We start from the raw sequence: 17,401 nt of genomic DNA on the forward strand, positions 1-17,401 counted from the left end.
ACGCTAGACTCAGAAAAGCACTTTACTTATGGTTACAGTTTTATTATAAAGGGTACAACTCAGAAGCAGCTAAATGGAAGAAATGAACAGGGCAAGGTATGGGGGTTGAGGGCACTGAGCTTCCACCCCCTCTCTCGGTGTGCCACCTCCCAGCACATCCACCTGCTCATCAACCCAGAAACCCCCTTAGCCTTGTTTCAGGAGTTTTATTGAAGTTTCATAACACAGGCATGATTGATTACATCATTGACCATTGGTGATTGACCTCCGTATCTAGTCACCTCTCCCTAGAGATGGGGGTGGGCTGGGCCTGAGAATTCTGACCCTCTGATCATGTGGTTGGTTCCTCTGGTGACTAGCACCCATCCTGAAGCTATCTAGGGGCCAAGAGTAACCTCATTAGCATAAACTGAGGTGTAATCAAAAGGGGCTAATCATGAACAAAAGGCACTTCTGTCACTCAGGAAATTCCAAGGGCTTAAGGAATTCTGTGCCTGGAACCAAAGACCAAATACATATTTTTTATTATACTACAATGTGTCGTAATTGATACTCTAATTCTGCTTAGTCTCTCTGGGTGATTTTCCATGAAAATCCACATTTAAGCCCAAACTCATACAATAGACTTCAGACTTCAGTTCTACTTCCTGCTGAACTTTTCCACTTGTGTGGAAATTACCTCAAATTACCTCAGAATGTGCAGTCTGAATTCATTATCCCTCACCCACCAACTGGTTTATTCTCCTGCTTCTCTGTCTGTGTCACTACCAACCTAACTGCAAAACATACCTTATTCTGAATTCCACCTTTCCTCTCCCCCTCTCATCCAGTCAATAACCAGTCCTTGTGTATTTTACCTTCTTTGAATCTTAAGTTTATTCTCTCTCCTGCGCTCCTCACCATCACTATAGATACTTAATTTGAACTGCTGCAGCAGCTTTATCCATGTGATTGCCTTCAATGTTATGCACTCATTTCTATTTCCACACACTAGCTGGATTGGTTTTGCTAGAATACCAGTTTGCCCATTATCACTTTCCTGCTTAACAACTACTACTGGATCTTCATTAGCCAAAAGAACATCTGGATTTCTAGACTAGAGGGCATATAGAGTCCTCCAAAGTTTTGGTTTTGATTCCACTGTGCTGCCTTTACCTGGCACCCCCTCCATCTGGGTGCAATTGCGTTGCCTTGGAGAGTCAATGTAGGCATACCTTATTCAGAAAGTCCATTTTGATAACATCTTGATACTCCTTACCTCACCCCCCTTGAGTTAAGAACTCTATTTCTGCACACCTGGTAATATGTTGTCTTCTCAATGACTGCCTCCAATGTTTTGTTGTTATATTTAAGAAATGCTACAAGAAGATGTTAACACTTCAGCTGGATTGCATTTCATGGCCTCTGTAAGAAAGAAAGCTATAGAATGTCAGGATGCAAGTACAAATACAGACCCAGACCCAGGTAAAATGCTTTTTTACTTTAATTTTAAAAATTCTTATATTTTATGATATATCTAGACTTTTAAAATTTTATTTTTTATTTTTTAAAATTTTGATATCATTAATCTACAGTTACATGAGGAACATTATGTTTACTAGACTCCCCCTTCACCAAGTCCCCCCACATAGCCCATTACAGTCACTGTCCATCAGCGTAATAAGATGCTATAGAATCAGTACTTGTCTTCTCTGTGTTGTATAGCCCTCCCCGTGACCCCTCTACAGTATGTCTGCTAATAGTAATGCCCCTATTTTTCCTGCTTATCCCTCCCTTCCCACTCATCCTCCCCAGTCCCTTTCCCTTTGGTAACTGTTAGTCTATTCTTGGGTTCTATGAGTCTGCTTAGACTTTTTAAAGACAATGATTTAAAGGGAATTTTAGATTATGGGATTTAGTTACTCCGAAGTTCTTGTCCTCAATGCTGGCATATACTGTAAGTATATTAATTTTAAACTTAAAATTAAATTTTAAATTGAATTTACAATAACGTAATTAAAAGATAATAGATTTTTGTTCAAAAATACCATGGACTACATCCTGAATTAGTAGAAATAGTGTTTTTAATTTAAGTTCTCCTTTCCATCAATTGCCTTCACTGGAATTTCATGCCTAAAATTGAGGAAACCTAGAGCTGTGATCAGTGAAGTTGAATTAAAAAGAGGACTATATACAGTTTAGTGTGGCAAGGGTATATGTAACTGTGCCCAAGAATAGAGGAAATAAGTGTTTGAGGAGCTATTATTTGGAATTTTGCCTGATGGACTTCTTCATTAATGTAAGTGCTTGCCCTCCGTGTTGCAGTAATTCTTATTTATATTTAGGAAACAGTTTTTCTCAACTGTATATAGAACCTTATAAGTGCCTTTTTAAACCTCTAATTTTGTATTATTTTAAAATAAAATTTATTGGTATGGTTTCAAAATATGATATGAGTGTTGTAGAATATTTGGATAATATAGCAATCTATGAAGGAGATAAAATTAATTATTATCACACCACTTAGAAGTAATATTTTGAAGTTATTTTTTCTTTTAGTCTTTTTTACATTTTACATAGTTAGATACAAAATATAGGTGTCCTCCTTCTCATTCAGATATTATTGCTATATTTTCCTGAGTGTTTAACACTTCATAGATCCCAGTATTTTTTTTCCCCTAGGTGCCTTGGGACACTCTCCAGTTAGAGTGTTTCTTTATATTTATTTCATTATTTATTTACATTATAGTATGTTTGCCACACTGTTGCAATTCATATCTGATATGTTCAGTATTATTTTGTACTGTACTTGCATTGATTAAATGAATGATAATTAAATTATGTTTAAAATGTTTTATATTATTTATTAATCCTTGATGGATAGTTGTTTAGGTATTTAATAGTTGTTTAATGATATTGGGAGTGTTGATGGTCTGGGACAACTTTTTTCCCCCCATATAAAATAATGAAGTATAAAGTCTCCTGGTATATGACTATGCAGCACATTTACAGGACTGTATTACATTTGGATAACATGTCTTACCTGAATTTTGTATCCTCTGCTTTTCACTTTGATTTCTACTTATGCCAAACATTTCCCTGTGTCATTAAAAAGTACTTTGTAAGCACATTCATTCTCCCAGCTGTGCCATAAAATATTTAACTAATTGCTTATTGTTGAATGCATTAGGTGGTTTCCAGTGTTTCTCTCCTATAAATAATGCTTCAGTAAGCATCTTCTTGCACAAGACCTTGATTTTTTTGCCATCACTGTGATTTAGCTGTTACCTTTACTAATCCCATAGGTCAAAAGAAGATATCTCACTAGTATTTTAATTTTTGTTTCTGAATGAGATTGAGTGTGTATAAGATTTTTTAATGCAAATTATGAGTGGGCACCCGAGAAACATTCTTAAATGTACTTCTGAGAAAGCCTTTGAGGTACTTTGCTGTTTGGTAGTCTTCTGAAATTATGGGCCTGTGTACTAGAAGTCTATTATTCACCCAGGTAATCAGGCCCAGGATATAAATAATAAAATCTGAAATTATGATATTCATTAAAAAAAATTCTTAGTCTGTTTTTCTACCACCATTTGTGTATAATACCTAATAATCTGCATTCATATACTTAGTTTTTTCTGTTTGTGAAACCCTTTTCTTTTTCTGTGTCCTCTTTTTGCCTCAAATGCTCTAACTGACTACAAGATAAAGAATCTGCTTCTCAGGAAGTTGTTTCTGAATGCTGTAAAAATCAACAAATCATTTCTTTCACATCAGGTATGATTTCTGTCTTTTTTCCTGAGAATAGCATGACTCATTAAAGATTATGTCTGCATGATGCCAAAGCAGGAGTTAATCACTCCCCTTAAAAAAACAGTCAAACTAATAATTGATTTAATAGAGAAAGAAGGAAAACAGCATTTTTTGCTTTCTTTTTTTTCCAGTTTTTTTTTTTTTTTTGAGAGGGCATATCTTATATTTATTGATCAAATGGTTGTTAACAACATTAAAATTCTGTATAGGGGACTCAATGCACAATCATTAATCAACCCCAAGCCTAATTCTCAACAGTCTCCAATCTTCTAAAGTATAACGAACAAGTTCTTGCATGGTGAACAAATTCTTACATAGTGAATAAGTTCTTACATGGTGAACAGTACAAGGGCAGTCATCACAGAAACTTTCGGTTTTGATCACGCATTATGAACTATAAACAATCAGGTCAAATATGAATATTCATTTGATTTTTATACTTGATTTATATGTGGATCCCACATTTCTCCCTTTATTATTATTATTATTTTTTTTTTTTCCAGTTTTTTGATTAACCTATTTCCAGTACTTAATATGGCAATGAGTTATATTTTGCCTATGAAATCTAAAAGTAATATTTCATTAAAAATAAAATGCTAGAAAATAAGGTTAGAGTCCTAGGACAAAAGACACAGAGTTAGACTGCTGACCTATTTTGACAGCCTCCTTTACTGAACTTTAGAATAAGACACTAATAACTTTTGTAAAATGTAGATGTTAAACAGTTTAAGTGATAAAATTTGGCTCTGGGCTCTGTGAATATACTAAAAACCAGTGAACTGTAACTTTTTAAAGGATATGCATTATACCTCAATAAAGCTGTTAAAATAAAACAAGGAAACAAACAACAATAAGAATGTGTTGAAAGTAAAAAAATTAGTTATGGATTAATTTCATAATTTTATTGAAATTCTTCTAAATAAACAAACGTGACTTAATGTATCTGAAATGGAACTAGGAAATTATTAACATTTTCTCAATTTACTTTCTTATTCTTGTGAATCATTCGAGAAAAACGATAGCCAGTGTCCATTCATTTATGAATAACTCTAGATTAAATTTTCCTTAGAACAGAATAGAATTTGCTTTAACTTATTTATACCTATAAAAATTCTTAGATTTTCAGCAAATACATTTAATGTTATTTGTTGCTAACTTGTTCTTACAAAGTTAATGACTTAGAGTTATTTCCATGCTTTTTAAAATATTTCTTGTTTTTCTTTTCTTGATTTTTAGAACATGAGTCTTTTAATGTTCCTCAGCTATTGAGTCCAAATGTATATCTAAATCTCAAACTTTCCACTGAAGTATCAGAGAAACCTTTGTCACCTTCAGCATCTGATATGGTACTAAATTTGGTGTATATTTTATTTAGAAATCTTAATAATACCTTTGTGCTAAACTTTATTGTCATCTGCATTATTCATTTGCATAAATGAAATAAGGCTAAAATCTTATCCATGTAGCTTTGTCAGAAAGGTCAAAAATTAATTTAAGATTTAAGTGTTATGCCCCAAAATATGTAAACTAAGACCACAACACATACTTCCTGTAGCTTTCCCTAAATTAGGCTCGTATAAGCTCTTCTTGCCTTCAGATATAAAGCTTTTTGAAGAACAAGGGAGGGTAGAGTGGCATATAAAGTAAAAAGAATGTAACCCTTTTTGATTTTATGTGTTTCGGCTCAGGTAGGACACAATTACATAAATGTGATAGACATTGAAGCTGATAACCTACAGGAATTACCTGTCAGAAAAGAGCCTTCAGATGATGATATCAAACAGCAAAATGATCATCTAGAAGTCCCATCTTCTGCAGAGTTACATTATATGGCAGCTTCAGTTACTAATGCTGTTCCCCTGCACAATTTTAAGAGTGAAGGTAATTATTTTTCCTACTTTTAAAATAAAAGTTATTTTGAAAAATTCTTTAAATATAGCATTGTTACCTCTACTTAAATATCCTAGCTCTCCTGCACAGCCACTGTAGTTTTAGATGTTTATATTCACATTTAGAAATGTATTATCTTCTGAAAACATTGTTTAGAAGTTTAGAGTCAATCTTTGTATACATTTCATACTCTTGATAGAATCTACCAATTCTGCAATGGATTTATTTTTCAAACCTGCAAAAGTGTCTCCTTCCTGTCTGGATGGAGGAAGCTGGACAGAAGGCATTACAGAAGTGAAGGGGCCTGGTATCACCTCACCTAAGCCATCAGACATACAACAGGAAAAAGGTAAATGCCCTAGATATATAGCATGACGCTCCCTCTTCCTGAATTACTGTTATATAGCACTAAAACTTGGTAATTGCAAAAGAAACCAGAAAAAAGGCTTTTCCCTTGCTAAGGAGAATGGGGGTAAATAGGTAAACAAGATAGAGTCATGGTTCCAAAGCTGGGACCATGGATATTTTTCAGGGAGGCTACAGACCTATTTGTGCATATACCTTTTCTGAATTAATGAGTTTACAAATAAATATCCTATAGTATTTTGTGAGTTTTTTGTGTTAAAAAGAAATTCTTATATTTTAAAAAGTGGGAAATTCTAAAATAGGACATAGAACATACTTTTGATCCTTGAATGATATAGAGGTTAGGAATGCTGACCCCCCACACAGTTGAAAATCCGCATATAACTTTTAAGCCCCCGAAAACTTAATTACTAATAGCCTGTTGTTGACTGGAAGTCTTACCAGTAGTATAAATAGTTGATTAACACATGTTTTGTATGTTATATGTATGCTGTACTGTATTCTTAACAATAAAGTAAGCTAGAGAAAAGAAACTTTTTTCAAATTGTCACAAATCTCAAAAAAAAACTTTTCAATATATTTATTGAAAAAAAAATCTGTATATAAGTGGACTAACCAGTGTAGTTCAGATTGTGTTATTCAAGGGTCAACTGTACACTGACATAGTAGCCAACAGTACTTTATTGGTAAAATATTCAGTTTTATAATAATAAATCAGATTGCATTATTATAAAATATTTGCAAGATTTAGAAGATTATTTCTCCGAGAATATTTCTCCAAGGTATTACATCCTGTGAATCATTAGATTAATCTAATATAGAAGCAGACTTCCTGCAATAGAGAGCCAGCATCTCTTTTCGGTTCCACAGCTGTTGGGAGGAGTAGACCCAGCCTAGTGGTTGTCAGAGTCTTGGGTGCAGAGGCCAGCACTGCCTGTTCGTTGTGCCCCACAGTGGGCACTCAGCAGATATGAGGAGCAGGGAGGGAGGGGTGGCAGGGATACTTCACATAAGATGTGTTAGGGCATGTATTACAGCCATGTATAGAAGTAAGTGCCAGCATTTCAGACTGTGAAGCCTTTGCCCTCTCTCTCCTGTCACGTGGCTGCTAGGTGCATGATTAATAGAGAGAGGATGTGTGAAGCTAGCTGTCTTTTAGGCTGGGGAGGTGAGAAGAGCTTGACTTTTAGATTCAGACAGACCTGTATTTCAATCCCAGCTCTGACACTTAATAGCTTGGAGACTTTTTGCAAGAAAATTAACTCTGATTCTCACTTGTATTTCTGTGGGACACAGTCCCGTAAGGTTGTCACAAGGGCTACATCTAGCCAAATGCCTGTAGCTACTTAAATATCCTGTTAGCTTCCCTTCATTTTCACCCCAGTCAACTTTTGAAATTCTGAAAAATGGAAACCAGGTGCATCTCCTGGTGACACCTGAGTGTTTTAGGCCAGAATTTCAAATGACCATAAGCTACAGGCCAATTTCCTTCATCAGTGACATCAAGTCTATATTCAGCTCTTTGGAATAGCCTTCTCTAGACAGACTGTCATGAAAACATGTCAGTGGACCCATTTACTCTTATTAAAGAGAAGAACTTAAAATGCCAATTTAAAAGGAAGAGTTTTATCTGAAGGAACAAAACAGCAGCAGAATCACAGAACCCAAGAATGGACTAACAATTACCAAAGGGAAAGGGACTGGGGAGGATGGGTGGGAAGGGAGGGATAAGTGCAGGGAAAAAGAAAGGGGGCATTACGATTAGCATGTATAGTGCGTGGGAGGCACAGGGAGGGCTGTGCAACACAGAGAAGACAAGTAGTGATTTTACAGCATCTTACTACGATGATAGACAGTGACTGTGAAGGGGTATGTGGGGGGGACTTGGTGAAGGGGGGAGCCTAGCAAACGTAATGTCCTTCATGTAATTGTAGATTAATGATACCAAAATAAAAAAAAAAGGAAGAGTTTTATATTTTGAAATTGAATTCCATCATAGTATTTACATAATATATTTTAAAGCTTCACAATATAGTCACATATTAGAATGGAGTAGGATTTGCACTATAGGAAAAGGCTGGGAGAAGGGAGCGACAGGGTCCCTAGGTACTTAAAACAAGAAACAAAAGCAAAACAAGTAATTCCAGTTTTTAGTGGAAGTTGTTCACCATTTTGAATGGCAGTAGCTTTCTATTTGGAAATCATCTCCAGTAGGAATACTGTCAGGAATAGTAAGCACAGCTTTTCTGGGTGCAGGGAGAACACTGCAGAGTCAATGGAACTCAGTATTTAACCCTCCTAGCTGATTTTTTTCTATTAGTGAGAGTGGAGCAGGTTCTCCAGAGAAAAGGAGGCTAGTTACATTATGTATGTAGGTCATTTTGGATTTTGAGCATATTCATCTCTCACTGAACTTTCTACTTAAAGTTTGTATGCTAAATTATATCCTGAGAGTGATTAAGGGAGACACTTCAGGCTGCTAAGAAACAGGAAGGATAGGTGGTAAAGTACTCTGAGAATCAAAGTAAAAACAGTGGGGCCAAAACAGGTAGGCAAGGTTGTACAATTGCCATTGCCAGCACTGGAATTTACCATTATATTCTTGTGAGAAGGTTCACCTCAGACTGGGACTGAAATATAATAAGCACTGCTTACATTTGTTTACTAATTCACATTTTTTTAGAGTATTTTGTTGCACAGTTTGGTCTTCACTAAACCTCTATGAGTATGGTTGGACAGGCATCAGAATCCTCATTTGACCAGCTCTTTATTCAGAAACACTAAGTTAGGGGCTAAAGAAGAGAATGAGACCAGGCGCTCTGCCTTTGGCTCACCTGTAGGTAGAATGGTGGAGGAGGAAGGCAGAGAAATAAAGAGATGAATATGATACAGCATGGTAAGTGCTGTCATAGTGGCACGGATGAGATTCTTGGGAAATATGGCATCTTATCCATCTCCAGGGGGTTTGGGGCTATTTAGGGGAGAGACACACAAATCTCCCATAAGATTTACAAGAGACAGGGCATGCAGACTGAGAGGATAGACTGTTCAGTGACTCAGAGGTTTGATGGAGTCTGCTAAGTTTGTGAAAATTAAAGTTCAGTTGTGCTTGAAGTCAGTGTTTTTTTTTTTCTTTTCTTTTTTTAAGAAATAGTGAGAGATGAGTTGGAGAGATTGGCAGAGGAGAGGTTGAATGCCATTGTCTCTCATACTGAGGCATTTGGACTTTTAAGTTAAAGACATTAGATGAAGAATTTCAGGTGGAAAGGAACAATAACTGAAGGGCCCCCACCCATAAGATGGAGAACTTCCTGCTTCTCTTCCGGGTCCTCGGTTCCCGCCGGCGCCACCTGAAGCCCAATCACCCCTCGTCCCCCTCCCAATCCCAGCACCTAGCCAATAGCCACCAGCCCCGTAGAAGTGACACCTCAATCAGCTCATGCCCCTTCCTATATAACCCAGCACCTTTCCCTAATAAAGCGGAATTCTCCTGTGAATTGCGGCTGTGTGTCGCTCCTTCCTTTCATTGGTGCCGAAACCCGGGAGACGGGACACCCCAACTGGGCCCCGTCTTCCCCCGACACCAGCAGCAGCTTGCCCTCGTCCTCTTTTTCCGGCACTGGCTCATCACACTCACCACTCCTCTCTGGCCTTTGGGTAAGTTTTCCCCCAGAGTGGGCCACTCTTCCCCGACGAGGAGGGAACTCTCCCCGCCTCAGGCCTTCACGGCTGTGGCGGACCCTCAGGCCCCTCCTCCAACAGCCATAAACGAGGTGACTCCTTTGCGGATTAGAATGCTCCCTTTCTCCCCCCTCGTCCTTCCGTTCCTTCTGCCGAAAACTCCTAGTACTAGGTTCCTCGTGACTCCGGCACTCTGCCTTCTTAGAGAAGTCTGGGTGACGACCCACACTTCCTAAGAAATTCCAACTCGTATACGAGTTTCCGCAGACCACCAAGGATCATCGGGGACGCCCTTTGTCTCCTTGCGGTCTGCTCCCAGTCCAAGGGTCTCCGTTCGTCTTCCCCTGTTTGTCTCCTTCTCTGTCCTTTAGCCGTGGGAGCCTCCTCATCCCTCCCTGAAAGTTCACCTCTTGAATGCCTGCTCAAGCATCTAACTACCCTCTCCCTGACACCTGATATAAAACCAAAACTTCTCCGTAAATACTGCTCCCAAGATTGGCTGACATACCCCCTAGACAATGACAACCAATGGCCCGCAGGGGGAACTCTTGATCCTAACATCACTGGCGATCTTTTTAACTACTGCCAGTACCTGAAAAAATGGAAGGAGATTCCCTATATCGAAGCTTTTCGCCTCCTAGCTCAAATCCCAGCCTCTGCACCACCTGTTCCCTGCCCCAAGTTCTCCTAGCCTGCCAGCCGTCTCCCTCCCCTCCACACACTCCCAGTCCCTCTTTGATTACCTTTGACCCAGCCGACGAACCTCCGCCATACAGGCTTCCCCCTTCAGCCCCTCCCCCTCCTACAACCCCTCCTCCCTCTTCCGCCATCACCGCCGCCTCCACCTCCTCCCCCGCAGAAGCCTCCTGTCCACTCCCTTCCCCCTCCTCTCCTACAACAGTCCCTCCCCCTTCCTCCACCACCATCTCCTCCCCCACCTCACCCCCTCCGCCTTCGTCCCCCTCACCTTCCCCCCCACTGCAGATCGAGCCTGAGCCTTTCAGCCCCCCTCTAACTAAGTCCCAGGAGCCTCCGCCGTCTTTGCCCCCATCACCTGTTTCTCCCCCACAGACTGAGCCAGAACCCTTCAGTCCCCCTCAGACTCGGTCCCAAGGGCCTCCCAAAATTATCGCCCCTCTCCGGGAGGTAGCAGGATCCGAAGGCATCGTGCACGTTCACATCCCTTTCTCCTTAAAAGATTTAGCCCAACTTGAGAAATGCCTAGGTTCCTTTTCCACTGATCCCACGACATATGTCAGGGAGTTTCAATGGACCCTCCAGTCATACAGCCTCACACATCATGACATTTTCATGCTCCTGGCCAATATCGTCCTTCCTGAAGAGCATAGATGAGTTTGGGACTTCACCCAAATGCACGCTACTGAAACCCACAGGACTGACCCCACCTACCCCCCTGGCCCCACTGCTGTCCCTTAACAAGACCCACACTGGGATTATAACACCGCTGTGGGTCTCCGCTCTCAAGATATCTTCGCCTGCTGCTTAATAGCAGGTCTGAAAAAGGCAGCTTGTAAAGTAGTCAATTTTCAAAAGCTCCAAGACATAATTCAAAGGAGGGAGGAAACTCCCTCCGAGTTCTTAGACAGACTCACTCAAGCCCTATTACAGTATACCAGCCTGGACCCAGAAACGCCTGATGGAAGACATGTCCTTATGACATACTTCCTAGCTCAAAGCTACCCCGACATTAAAGCTAAACTCAAAAAGTTAGAACAGGGCCTCGCTACCCCACAGACTGAGATCCTAACAGTGGCCTTTAAAGTCTTCCATAACCGGGAGGAGGAGAAAGAACGCCGTAAACAAAAGGCTGATCAGGCCAATTTCCAAATGTTGGCCCAGCTGATAAAACCACAACCTGGGTGCCCTTCTACAAACAAGCCCCCACCAGGAACTTGTTTCAAGTGCGGACAAGAATGACACTGGTCAAGGGCGTGCCCCTCCCCCAGATCTCCTACCACCCCATGCCCCAGATGCCACAAAAAGGGCCACTGGGGGTCTGATTGCCCAGCCACCCGAAGGGGAGGCTGGATGAACAACCCCCATCCTAAGCCCTCCATAGTGGGACTGGCAGAAGAAGATTGATGGGGCCCGGGGGCTTCTCGCCCGACCATTTCCATCATCAACCAGGAGCCCAGGGTTACTTTAATAGTAGACGGTCGCCCCATCTCCTTCCTCCTAGATACAGGAGCCACCTTCTCAGTCTTGCGGGAATACCGGTGCCCTACCACACCTGCCATTACTCCTATAGTCGGGGTAGGAGGTAAACAGATTTTCCCATTAAACCCCCCCCTTTTATGCACAATCCAAGACAATCCCATACCTTTCTCCCACTCCTTCCTGGTTATGCCCCAGTGTCCCATCCCTTTACTAGGACGGGACATCCTTTCTCTCCTCCATGTTTCCATAACTATATCCACTCCCACAGCCCCCAGTACTCCCTTTCTAATGGCCCTCATAGCCGACGACCCCCCTCTACCCAATGAAAGCTCCAGTTCCGCCCTCATACACCCTGTAAATCCCAAAGTTTGGGACATTACAAGCCCCTCCGTAGCTCTATGTCCTCCTGCCTCTATCAAATTACGTGACCCCTCTCAGTATATCTGTCAGGCCCAATACCCCCTAACCACTTCAGCCCTCATAGGCCTTCAACCCATGATTCAAGATCTTTTAAACAAAAATTACCTCAGACCCACTCACTCCCCGTTTAATACCCCCATATTAGCTGTTAAAAAAACAAAGGATTTTCCGCCAAGTCGAAGATCTCCACCTCATTAACATGGCCATCGTCCCTATCCATCCCTTAGTTCCAAATCAATACACCCTTTTATCGCAGATCCCTGCCTCGGCCTCCCACTTCTCAGTCCTAGACCTCGAGGACGCATTTTTTTCTATCCCTCTGGACCTCTCCTCCCAAGATGTTTTCGCCTTCACCTGGATGGACCCATACACAAGACAGTCTGAACAACTCACTTGGACAGTTTTGCCACAAGGCTTCTGAGATAGTCCCCATATTTTTGGACAGGTCCTAGCTCAGGACCTCAAACAGTTTCATGATGATCACTCCGAGTCCACCTTATTACAATACATGGACGATCTTCTATTCTGCAGTCCCTCGTGGGAACAGTCTCAACTTGACACTGCCTCCCTACTTAACCTTCTAGCTTCCAGAGGTTACCGGGTATCCCCTGTCAAAGCTCAAATCTCTTCCCCTTCTGTCACTTACCTTGGATTCCTTCTATCTCAACAAAGAAAGTCCATTACCTTAGACAGAAAACGGCTCCTCTCTGACCTTCCTGTTCCCAAAACCAAGACAGAAATCCTTTCCTTTCTAGGCCTGGCTGGGTATTTTAGAGCGTGGATCCCTAACTTCTCCCTGTTGGCAAGACCCCTATACGACCTCAGCAAGGGACCCCTGAAGAACCATTATCCTCCTCACCCCGACACTCCTTCATTAAGCTCCGTCGAGCCCTTGTGGAAGCCCCGGCTCTCCATCTTCCTGATTTGTCGAAGCCCTTCTCATCATACATTCATGAGAGGTCCAGTCAAGCTCTAGGAGTCCTAGGCCAACATTATGGCCCATCCTTTGCCCCAGTAGCTTATCTTTCCAAGCAATTAGACCCCACAGTTCGGGGATGGGCCCCCTGCCTATGGGCATTAGCCGCTGGACAGCTCTTGCAGAAGGAAGCTCATAAACTGACATTCGGGGCGCCCCTTACCATTCTGTCCCCACATCACCTAAAGGATCTCTTAACCTACAAAAGTTTACAGACTCTCCCTCCCTCCAGACTCCTGACCTTACAGTCCTCTTTCCTCCAAAATCCAGACATTTCTTTCCTCCCCTGCCAGCCCCTGAATCCGGCCACTCTTCTTCCTCTACCCTACTCTCCTCATACTCCCTCGCATGATTGCCTGGAAGCCCTTCACAACTTCCTTCCATGCCACTCCACAATCTCTGAAGGAGCCCTCTCACACTCCGACCTCATCTGGTTTACTGATGGGTCCTCCTTTAAACATGAGGGCACCCATTACGCAGGATACGCAGTAGTCTCCCTCGAAGACGTCATCGAGGCATGAGCCCTACCCCCCGGTACAACCAATCAATAGGCCAAACTCATTGCAGCCACCAGAGCTTGCATTCTGGCCCGGGACACGTCTCTCACACTGTACACTGACTCCAAATACGTATTCCACATTCTCTTGTCTCACACGGCAGTATGGAAAGAACGAGGCCTTCTCACCACAAAAGGAAATTCCATCACTAATTCAGCCTTAATTACTAAACTTCTGGAGGCTTCACAACTCCCACACCGACTGGGCATAGTCCACTGCAAATCACATCAGAAAGATGACTCCCCCATTGCAAGAGGTAACAACAAAGCTGACAGAGTAGCCCGGTCAATTGCCCTATCAGAAGAAGCACCAGACAGCGATCCTTCTGCCCCTGCGGTTTTAGCCTTATCACAAGACACCCTCTGTTCCCAGGACAAAGAGTCCCTCTTCCACTTCTTACATGATCTGTTCCATCCTAGCCCCCAATCCTTGATCCATTTTTTACAATTCTTTTTCTTCTCTCTCTCCTGAAGACAAAACCCTACTTAACCAAATCACTCGCAGGTGCACCATCTGCCAATGCACTAACCCTAATACCCCCCTCAAGGCCCGACCCTTCCCGGCTCATCAAGCAAGGGGTAATGTCCCCGCCACAGATTGGCAAATAGACTTCACTAACATGCCCCCTGTATGGCGTACCAGATACCTACTCGTGTTAGTAGATACATTTTCAGGATGGGTCGAAGCTTTCCCCACCACTAACAAATGAGCGTCCGCGGTTGCCTCTATCCTCCTCACCCAGATCTTTCCTAGGTTCGGGATGCCCACTTCCCTCCAATTAGATAATGGCCCTGAGTTCACTGCCCAAATCATTCAGAACCTCTCCAAGTCGCTCTCACTCCCCTGGCATCTACACTGTCCTTATCGACCACAGGCTTTGGGAAAAGTAGAAAGAGCCAATAGGACTCTAAAAGACATCCTGACCAAACTATCTCTAGAACTACACCTTGACTGGGTTCGCTTACTTCCCTTAGCTTTTCTCTGCATTCGGGCCCTCCCAAAGAAACCTTCCTTCTTGTCACCCTTTGAGATCATGTACGGCCGCCCAATTCTACCCCCAGGGCTCCCTTCCCACAAAGGACCAATTCCTCCCAATATGGCCCTTCCGCTACTCTCTTTCCTCTGCACCGAATTGTGGAAATATCAGGATTGGCTCCTTCCTGATCCATCCGCCTCCCAAAACCCTCCTGTCTTACAGCCTGGCCAACTAGTGTTTTATAAGCCGCCAGAGGATCGGCCCTCTCTCAACCCAAAATGGGAAGGTTCACACCCAGTTATTCTCTGCACCCCCTCGGCCGCCAAGCTCTCACTGCCTGATAAATCTGTCACCCCTTGGATTCATATCTCCAGGTTGAAACCAAACACCCAGGACCCACCTTCTCTGGACACCCAAGACCCATCAGTCACAACCCAGAGTCCTTCGGATGCAGCCCAAGACGCTGTCTACTCTACCATGCCTCATCCCTCTGATCCCTTGAAACTCCGCATCTCCCGTTCACCCCCTTTGCCATCCATACCTGAATCATGACTTTTTCCTCCTTTACTGCTCTCTCGCTTTTTTTCCTCATTCCTATTCTCTTCCCCGCCACCCCAGCCTCCTTTGTATGGCGATTCAAAGTCAGACAGACTTACACACAGCATCAAACAAAAATTACTGCCCTCATTGCCACATCAGACTGCCCTCTGAAAGGCTGCTCTGAGCCTTTATACCTCCACTTTCCTCCCTCCACCGAAGTGTTCACTAGCAGCTACCTTTATTCTCCCTACCTCTGCTTCCTCTATGACCAAAAACAAGCCTATTGCAGGCGATGGCCAGACACCTATGGGGGATGTCCCTACTGGTCTTGCACCATTCACTACATGGGTAACTCCCAGTACCCACAGTATTACTCCTCCAACCTTTTCATAAAATATCCCAACAGCTCACTCTCCTTATCAATCCCAGATCCCTGGGACTCTCGATGGGCTGCCGGAGTCACAGCCTCAGTTTACAGGGGGGGTCCTTGACTCCCCACAGTACCCTTCATATCTCTCGAGAGTATGTTCCTTCTCATTCCCAGATCTCTCAAGTTGCATCAGATATCGGACATTCTGAAAAAGTCATTATCCAAACTCTTGGCGGTGCCTCTTTATCTTCTTATCCCCGCCCCTCTTCCAATTTCTCCTACTCTTGGTTACAGCTCATTCAAGACACCACCATCTTTCTCAACCACACCCTCAATACCGCCAATTGTTTCTTGTGCGCATCACTACAGTGCCCACTGCTAGCCGCCGTGCCCCTTAATATTTCCAACTACTCCTTCCATGCAGAAGAACAACCCCTCCACCCCCTGGCAGACATACCCCTATGGGAATCAGAATACGCAGATAATCTCACCATCCACCACTGTGTAGGCCCAACTCCACCCCCCTCCAGCACACTTCACTGCCTCTCTATCTACACCCCCTCCTCTGACTCTAAAACTTTTACACAACCAGGACACTTCTTTTGGTGTAATGGCAGTCTTTTCAACTCACTGCCTCCCAACTCCAATATACCCTGCATTCTCATCACCCTAATCCCACAGCTTACACTTTACAACATGGCAGAATTACTTGAGCTCCAACCTCCCTTGCCCTTGCGCACAAAAAGGGCTGCTTTCCTTCCCATCATGGACGGTATCTCTTTGACCACCTTAGCCATTGGGGCAGGGTTTTTGGGAGGGGCCTTGGGTCACTCTCTGTGGGCAATTAAAGATCTCAACGCCAAACTTGAGGGAGCCCTAACATCCACTGCCGATTCCCTGGCCTCTCTCCAAAGACAGGTCACTTCGCTAGCTAAAGTCACCCTTCAAAACCGGCGGGCCTTAGATCTGCTTACAGCCGAGAAGGGCGGCACCTGCGTCTTCCTTCGGGAAGAGTGCTGCTATTACATCAACGAATCCGGCATTGTAGAAACTGACATTACCAAACTCACCGACCTTGCCTCCAGCCTCCACTCTGCTTCCAATTCCAACCCATTCTCTTCAATACTAACAAACCCCCTCCTTACCTGGCTCTGGCCCATTGCAGGCCCTATAATAATCATTCTTCTCGCCTGTCTCTTACCCTGTATAATAAAGTTCATCAAATCCGAAGTTGGAAAAATCTCTAATCAAACTTTCAACCAGCTTTTACTCAGGAACTACCAGCTTTTAGCCACAGAAGATCCCTCACCCTCACGTAACCTCCTCACCACACGCTGAGATGGACCCCTCTCTCCGCTGGAAACTGTTCCTGGAAACAATGGCTGCAGACGCCTGGCTTCTGGCACCCGTATCCTCTTGGCACCATTGGAATCAACAGGTCCTCGACCTATGGTTACAGGGAACCTTCATTGATTTCCAACCTGAAGAAGTCCACATCTACTCGTCCTGACTGTGGGGAGTCCTATCAACCCTTTCCTCCCAGTCCTCAAGCCCTCACTCCCTTCTCCGCCCCCGTTCAGCAGGAAGCAGTCAGAGAGAAAGCAATGTCCACAACCCCATAGAGGAGAAAGGGGGGAATGAAGGACCCCCACCCA

At 43.1% G+C, this 17,401-nt stretch overlaps 1 protein-coding gene across 6 annotated transcripts in view; it reads left to right on the forward strand.

Moving 5' to 3' along the window:
• The window catches only part of CPLANE1 (ciliogenesis and planar polarity effector complex subunit 1), a 202,807-nt gene that overhangs the window by 138,536 nt on the left and 46,870 nt on the right, over positions 1–17,401 (forward strand). For 3 of the 6 annotated variants that reach the window (XR_008995195.1, XR_008995199.1, XM_057495732.1), the window contains exons 38-42: positions 1,354–1,464; positions 3,685–3,756; positions 5,029–5,138; positions 5,481–5,673; positions 5,882–6,031. Coding sequence is in view for 4 of the 6 variants with exons in the window: in XM_057495732.1 (XP_057351715.1) it covers positions 1,354–1,464; positions 3,685–3,756; positions 5,029–5,138; positions 5,481–5,673; positions 5,882–6,031 (636 nt within the window). In the remaining 2 variants the exon portion in view is untranslated. Of the gene's footprint in view, positions 1–1,353; positions 1,465–3,684; positions 3,757–5,028; positions 5,139–5,480; positions 5,674–5,881; positions 6,032–9,196; positions 9,546–17,401 lie in introns of those variants that run through there. The other 3 variants (XM_057495746.1, XM_057495735.1, XM_057495738.1) reach the window with 3 other exon arrangements.

The sequence above is a fragment of the Manis pentadactyla genome, chromosome 2 (assembly GCF_030020395.1).
Source record: "Manis pentadactyla isolate mManPen7 chromosome 2, mManPen7.hap1, whole genome shotgun sequence".
Lineage (NCBI taxonomy): Eukaryota > Metazoa > Chordata > Mammalia > Pholidota > Manidae > Manis > Manis pentadactyla.